At 34.3% G+C, this 7024-nt stretch overlaps 1 protein-coding gene across 1 annotated transcript in view; it reads left to right on the top strand.

The window, feature by feature from the left end:
• The window catches only part of LOC107090588 (BMP/retinoic acid-inducible neural-specific protein 3-like), a 241338-nt gene that overhangs the window by 158882 nt on the left and 75432 nt on the right, over window positions 1-7024 (top strand). Inside the window, exon 5 of the mRNA XM_015384051.1 lies at window positions 3049-3154. Within this exon, the coding sequence (XP_015239537.1) occupies window positions 3049-3154 (106 nt within the window). The remainder of the gene's footprint in view (window positions 1-3048; window positions 3155-7024) is intronic.

Below are 7024 nucleotides of genomic sequence, written 5' to 3'. Positions count from 1 at the left end.
TATATATATATATATATATATACATATATATATATATGCTGTTCTGTACATGTTAGTTTACTGTTTTACATTGCTTTTAGTCTTCAGCTTAGGGCAGTAAGATATTTTTTGTTTCCTGTAATTGTCTCAGTCTTCTACTTAGAATTTACCCCAGCTGCTCTTTTTTCTGTTGCTTGTTCTCAACAGGTTTCCCATGCCACTCAGCACATCTCCACTTTATGGGGCTCAAAAGGGCATGCCTTCTTGCAGTGCATTGTGGGTTGTGGTCACCATATTTCATGTGAAAAGTTTTTGTTTTCACTGTTGATTTACTCTGCCACTCTATAACAGATGGAAAAGAATCGGCTTGAATAATTGAGAACACAAAAGAGAAAGGTGACAGACTGTACTGAGACAATCTGCACTTTGTTCCGAAGTTCGCCGTTAGCATGAACATGAAGATAAGCTACAGTTGAGCTTTCTTTCTTTCCACTCTATGGGGTTAATGTTTTTGTTGGTGAAAATTCATAGATGTTTAGTCTTTAATGGCTCATGGTCCCAAATCTCAAAATGTTTCTGACTGGAAGAGCAAACCATTTTCATTTTAGCAGTATATAAACATCACACCTTCCCCTTAGTGCTACTATTTGCTCCTGTGTCTGGGCTAAAAACTGGTTTTAGAAAACAAAAAGGGGCTCAGGAATAGGATACAAAACCAAAGTTAAATCTTTCTTATTTTCAACATTGTCATATAACATTTTTTCACCAAAATTAGATATATAGCCTCATTGCTCTTCATCTTTTACACAACCACTGGAAACAGAAATGTAGTTCAATTCAACTGGCGGCGACCAAGATATCAGGATTTTACACTGATCTCTATTTATTCATTGGATTGCTGGTTGCCCGTTAGTATTACGGGGTTAAAGTGAAGCAAGCAGCCACCATATTAGTACTCCCTAGTAAGACCGGTCGCAATGTAAACAAAAATCCGCTACAGCATCGAACAACAAGGATGTTCTCATTTTCAGGGGGGCTTAAGACTTTTAAAATAAAAAAATTGTACATACAAACAGCACTTACTTGCTGTTTCATAGCATAATTAGATTGCTTTAACTTATAATAAAAAAAGCACATCACATTGCATAGTCATTACGAAGTCAATGAAGTTTATATATCATGTAATATAGTACGTTTTTCAAATCCATCACAAAAAAAATAATGTTTTAATGGTACATAGTGCTAAATTAATTATGTTTATTACATTGTTATGGTAATTCCATCTTACATATAATTTCAACATTTTACATAAAGACTGAATTACAAGTACACAAACACATATATGTATATGTCAATGTATGTATGTCAATGTTTGAGTTTTTTTCCTGTCAAAATAACATGCAATGTACTGTATTTCAGCACATAACTTTTTCAAATGAGAAATACAACAAACACTACAGGAACAATGGCATCATTCACTTAATAAAGAATTACTACATTTATATTTCACAGTAAATTACTTTCTATGTACTCTACTTTCTATTTTCTAACGTTAGACACAATGTCAATGGCTAAAAATCTTAACGTCAAATAGCCAGACAGACTTCCCATAGCCAGGAAATTTTTTTGCAGCCAAATGCTATATATGTAGGCATTTTTACTGTGTACACATGCCTAAATGTGTCCAACATGGTGGACACTGGCTTCCCTCTTTTTGGGCAATCAGCAATCCAGTGAATAAATATAGAGATCAATGGGATTTTACCAAACAAGGTGTTACTCCTCATGGATATTAATTAAAAATCTATCTTTGGATGAGTATGGTTAATCAAACAATAATGCCCTTATATAAATAAATACATAGTATCATTAAGGACAGTTTTTCAAAGTGTCCTTAATGATTCAGCTTGTCAAAGTCCGCTCCAGGAATACAAATAATCCAACAGGAAGAAAAAGTAAGATACCAGTTGTAGTTTAGCCTGTCAGGTTATGTTAACAATGATAACTCTCACCAGTTTGTAACTGGCGTACAATCCGAGCCCTCTAAGCTCTGTATGTGCAATGAGTGGCCGCACTGTGAGTGATCTACAAAGAGTGTTGCCCAAATATAAAGATGTGAAAACCAATTTGTTTCCCTGATTAAAATAATTAGATTGGATGCTCTACAGGCAGTTTGAGAGTGGTTATAAAAGAGAGACGAGGTTAAAGCCATGAAGATGGGAGTTAATACTGATGACTATTAGAAAATAATGACAATACTATACAACCCCATCCCCTCATGTCATTTTTGATTTAATGTTAATAGATTTCTACAGAATATGCATTTCTTAAATCAGTTTCAGATTTTGCTATTAAAAAATGAAATTTACATGCTGTCCCTTACACACTAACTTTGTTACAACAGTTGAGGAGAAAAATATTTTTTCAAACTTTTTATTATTTTGTTTGATGTTTCATGTTTACAGAATGTAAAAAAGAACTTTAGGGTCTTAATTTGCAATTTTTTGTGTGTGTTTTACAGGAAGAAACAAATAATTTATTAAGGAATCCAAAATGTTTTAAATAAAACATTATTTTAAATGAATAGCCTCTCATATTCTTAACTTACAAAACCCAAATTCAGGTATATATAAGAATGCTTGAGAGAAAACTGCCATATTACTGTAAGTTTCTGCTCATGTTCAAGCCGGATAGTTGTATGCTTTTTTTACTAAACATAATTTTGTTTCTTTGATATAACTGCTTTAAAGGTGGTTCATGAACATACGGTATTTTTCTACCCTTGTTTTTCACTATTGTTGTCCGCACACAGCTTCCACAACCCAGACAGCTGTGGCTGCAGGTGTTAGAGTCTAAAGCAAAATCTGTAGTGTCATTTTTTTTCTTGTCTCAGAGGGCTTTGCTTCATACAGCCCTCTCCCTGCTATCACGACTGCTACCAGCTGTATGCTAAACCATCAATGACAAGAAAAAAGATCTTCTGTATTTATTTCTAAGTTTGTAGTAAAACTTTTAACCAATTTATTGTATTAAATGCTAAACAGGTCTTCCTCTTGCTTTTTTTCTCAGGTGACGGAAACAAGAACAGGTCCTCTTGGCTGCAGTAACTACGACAGTTTGGACTCTGTTAGTTCGGTGTTGGTGCACAGTCCGGAAAATAAGATTCACCTAAAGGGTAAGGCCCCACAAACACAAATTCACACACATATTGTGTGTGCAGATTGATGCTCCATGCACATGAATAGTCTCAACCCCAGAGAAAAGATCCATCAAAGGGATAAAATGTACACTATGGTCATATTAAAACACATATATTCATCACATTGTTCAGCTCATCCATCAACCTACCTGCCAGCTCTCTCATCTCGGGTGTAGCAGTTGGCTTGGATGACCCTTTACTTTACGCTGCAGTAGTTTATATGTCTGTTTCTGCCTGACTGGTTCTCAGTCTCATAGGAAATCTCTTATTTTACTTCGCAGGATATAGGCCAGACCCCCTTTGACCTTAGCCTAACCCGTCCATGCATATCTTGAGAACTCTGTAAATTAGTAGCTCAGGTGGTCACAATTCCAGATGACATTCTTGTCTATTTATCCTAATAAAAAAAATATCCCCAAACAATTTCAGTTGGTGATAGGTGGATAATTTAGTATTTACAAAGAAAAAAAAAAAACTTCATTGATTAACAAAGAACCCCAAAGGACACAGTGGGTAACTTTTTAAAGGTCATGTCAGCTTGGCTGGTCAATGTCTTAAGTCTAAAGTTGTACATTATAGATTGGTCTGTTTGTATCTTGAAGTGATTTCCAAATGTTTGGTAAACATAAATACTCTAGCTTTGTTCGCACAGTGGATCCACCTTAAAACTTTCCTTACATATTTAGACATTAAATTAAGTAAGGGTGTTACCAGATCTTTTTCCAGTACATTTGCATTTTTTAAAAACACCACAATATTTCATGTCTAATCATGTAGCTATCAACATGCAAGAGAGTGGAGAGTGAGAGTCGGATGCTTAAGTAATCTCTGTCGCAGGGATGTGACATCAAAGGAGTCGCTTATTCTTACATCATTAATATGAGATCCTGAACGATGGATGGATGGATGGATGGATGGATGGATGGATGGATGGATGGATGGATGGATGGATGGATGGATGGAAAATTGTTTAATATATAATTGTGTGAACCAAGAGTTATCTTCTTGTTGTTATTTTTGTTATTCTAAAGGTCAAGAGGTCAAAAAGATTAAAACCAGTCTAGCCTGAACTGTATGATGTCTCTAGTATTCGGGTGTTTACTGTGATCTTTATGCATTTAAAATGTTATGGCGTCAGTGTAACATGTAATATTGATAGGAACAAATTTGCCTTTGATAAGTATTCAGAGGGTTCTAAGGATGTGTGCCCTTAATTATTAATGCAGACAAATTTTCATTTTACATTCACTTTCTCAACTCCTAACATGTCTTTCTGGATCTCAGAGTACAAAGAGCCAAATCCTGCTTTTGTCATGAGGTCACAATTTTAAGAAAAAAAGGGAAAAACAACTTGTTTTGTAGGATATAATCGAGTTGTTGTTTTTTTACCATTAGAAAAAAAAAATTGTTCAAGCTGCTTTCTTGATAGAAACTATATCAGCCAATAATAGGAGATCCTCTTAAGGTTTTTATTTCCATAGATTGAAATTGCATAAATTTGCCTAAAGGAAGCAAAAAGTGTTTAGAGAATTAAGTTTTATCGTAATTTTAAAGGTATTAAGACAAATAGTTCTCAATAAACATGGTATGTTTATTTCTAGGAAAGCTGATAGATTAATCTGCATTTTTTTATGGAGTTCATATTTTCAGTTTCTAGTTTGATGATGGTGACATTTTTCTTAATAAATCTTCAAGTGTGTGTATCATTTGGATGTCAGACATTGGTAGGGAATGTTAGCCTTCCTCAATCATCAACTCGTTCATTAAATGTTGGCCCTGTTCACAATAAATCCCCTATGTGTTTACAGTGTTTTTCATAAGCTACTGTACCTACTTGAATGTAACAAAAAACTTCTTTATGGATTCTGTTTCCAACAATGGCTTGACCACTTAACACTTAAATAAATTTATTTTGTTATTTGGTGATGTACTGTAGAACTCTGTTTCTGTTATTGGGCAGCCAGAGTAAGTAGCCGACATAGGTATAAGTAATGATTAAAACGTTTTTTTTTTTTTTGCATAAGAATATTAACTTTACGTTTGATGTCAGGAGCAAAGGTAGAATGAGACTGTGGTTTAATAACTATCAGTGCAATACACAAGTCATTGTCCACTTGTAGATGTGCTCGATATTTTGTTTTGAGTACCTTTAAGGTGAAAACCTCTGCCAAGTTTTTTGTTGTAAAGGAAAATGGCATTTCAGTGTCTTGTGAGCCAAAGTTGATTGACCTTTTTGACACAGACAGAGCAACAGACTCAAAGTTGAGTCATCGGCCTTGCAGGATTAGGTCATCCTGGATGATCATGTTGTGACAGTAGACATTCTAATGCATTGTTGTTTACTCTACAGCAATCCCTCAGCATGCCTGCAGCAAAGGTGGAGAGGAAAAGAGGAAGAGTTACACCACTTACTGTTTCTTCCTTTTAACAGGAAGAAACCAGCAGCAGATACTAATAGTACTAATAGTACATTAGCTGCATAATGTACTGTCTTCTGATAAGAGGAGAGATGCGGCTACAAAATGAAACACATCCGCTCTGGGGCAAATGCAAAATAAAATCTGTTAATGGCATGGGGAAACAGTCAGTTTTGCAGTCGCATAGAGCATATATAGCAATCAGGACAGATTCGTCAAAACAATCAATAAAGCATAAAAAGGTAAATGTAGTTATCTTTTAATGTTTGTTTTAATTTCACAGCATTTAACTTTTTTTTCCTTTTCTAACACAATTTAAATTAGTTTTTTTTATTATTTATAAATGTTAGTCAAAGTCAATCTTTCAAAACTGAATTGTGAAGTCACTGTTTTTATTTTTTATGGCAGATCTTATTTTTTAAATTAAACCTTTCTGGTTTTTATTTATGGACCTGTGTTTGTAGGCAGCATATTTTAGAATGTATGCATCAAGACACCCACCAAGAGTCCAGTAAAAGTCCAGTAACAGTAAACAGAACTATGTGGGAAGAGGAGGCAACTCAATATATACTAGTAGGTAGAAAAATTGGCTGATACACCAATATACAATCTCAAAATAGAAAGTATTCTTGCTCTCAGCAAAGTGCTCAATGCTAGTGAGTCTTTGGAAAGGTGCACTCTGAGCCAAGTGTAACATGACTGAGAAGTTAGTTAAATGCAGTACATGTGATTAATTTCAAAAGAGATGATTTAAGGTGGCTATTGATAAAAGAAAAGCACCTGAGGAACTTTGAATCAAATCTTCATTTCACTAATGTCTGACATCACAGATCAAAAACTATAAACTATTTATCTGGGATCAGTGTGCAGTATTAAAGACAAACATTTCATTTTTTTTTAACTTGATCTATTGTCATTTATACTTGGCCTCTATGGTCCAGCGGGGGAGACTATAATACTCTCTGGCAGAGGGTGGTGCCAAAAAACGACACACATTAGATCATAACAGAGAAGAATGTTGTCACTTTTTTTTTTTTTTTTTTTTTGAGAAATACAATAAAAGATCTCTTGGTTGTTTATTTTATAAAATGTCTCTCAAACTATTCTTGCATTTACAGAAATGTAAAAGAAAGATAAATAAATTGATATTTTGATAATTGCATGTTCTTCCTCTTCTCATACTTGTCATGGTATTGCACTTTGTGGACTTCTTTGTGGACTTATCTCATTCTGTTCTGTTGGTCATTGGTTTCTTTTCCATTTTGTGTCAGTTTAAGCAGTGTTGCGTTTTTCAGTTACTCTCTGTTGCCCCTTTGGGCCAGTCTCCTTTCCCCTGGCTCCCTTCTAGTTACTTATTTTTTTAATTCTTAGTTCTGTCCCCCATATATATATATATATATATATATATATATATATATATATATATATA

The sequence above is a fragment of the Cyprinodon variegatus genome, unplaced genomic scaffold, assembly GCF_000732505.1.
Source record: "Cyprinodon variegatus isolate N-32 unplaced genomic scaffold, C_variegatus-1.0 Scaffold301, whole genome shotgun sequence".
Lineage (NCBI taxonomy): Eukaryota > Metazoa > Chordata > Actinopteri > Cyprinodontiformes > Cyprinodontidae > Cyprinodon > Cyprinodon variegatus.
The sequence above is the reverse complement of the archived record's forward strand: the minus strand, read 5'-3'. Positions and strand labels throughout refer to the sequence as shown.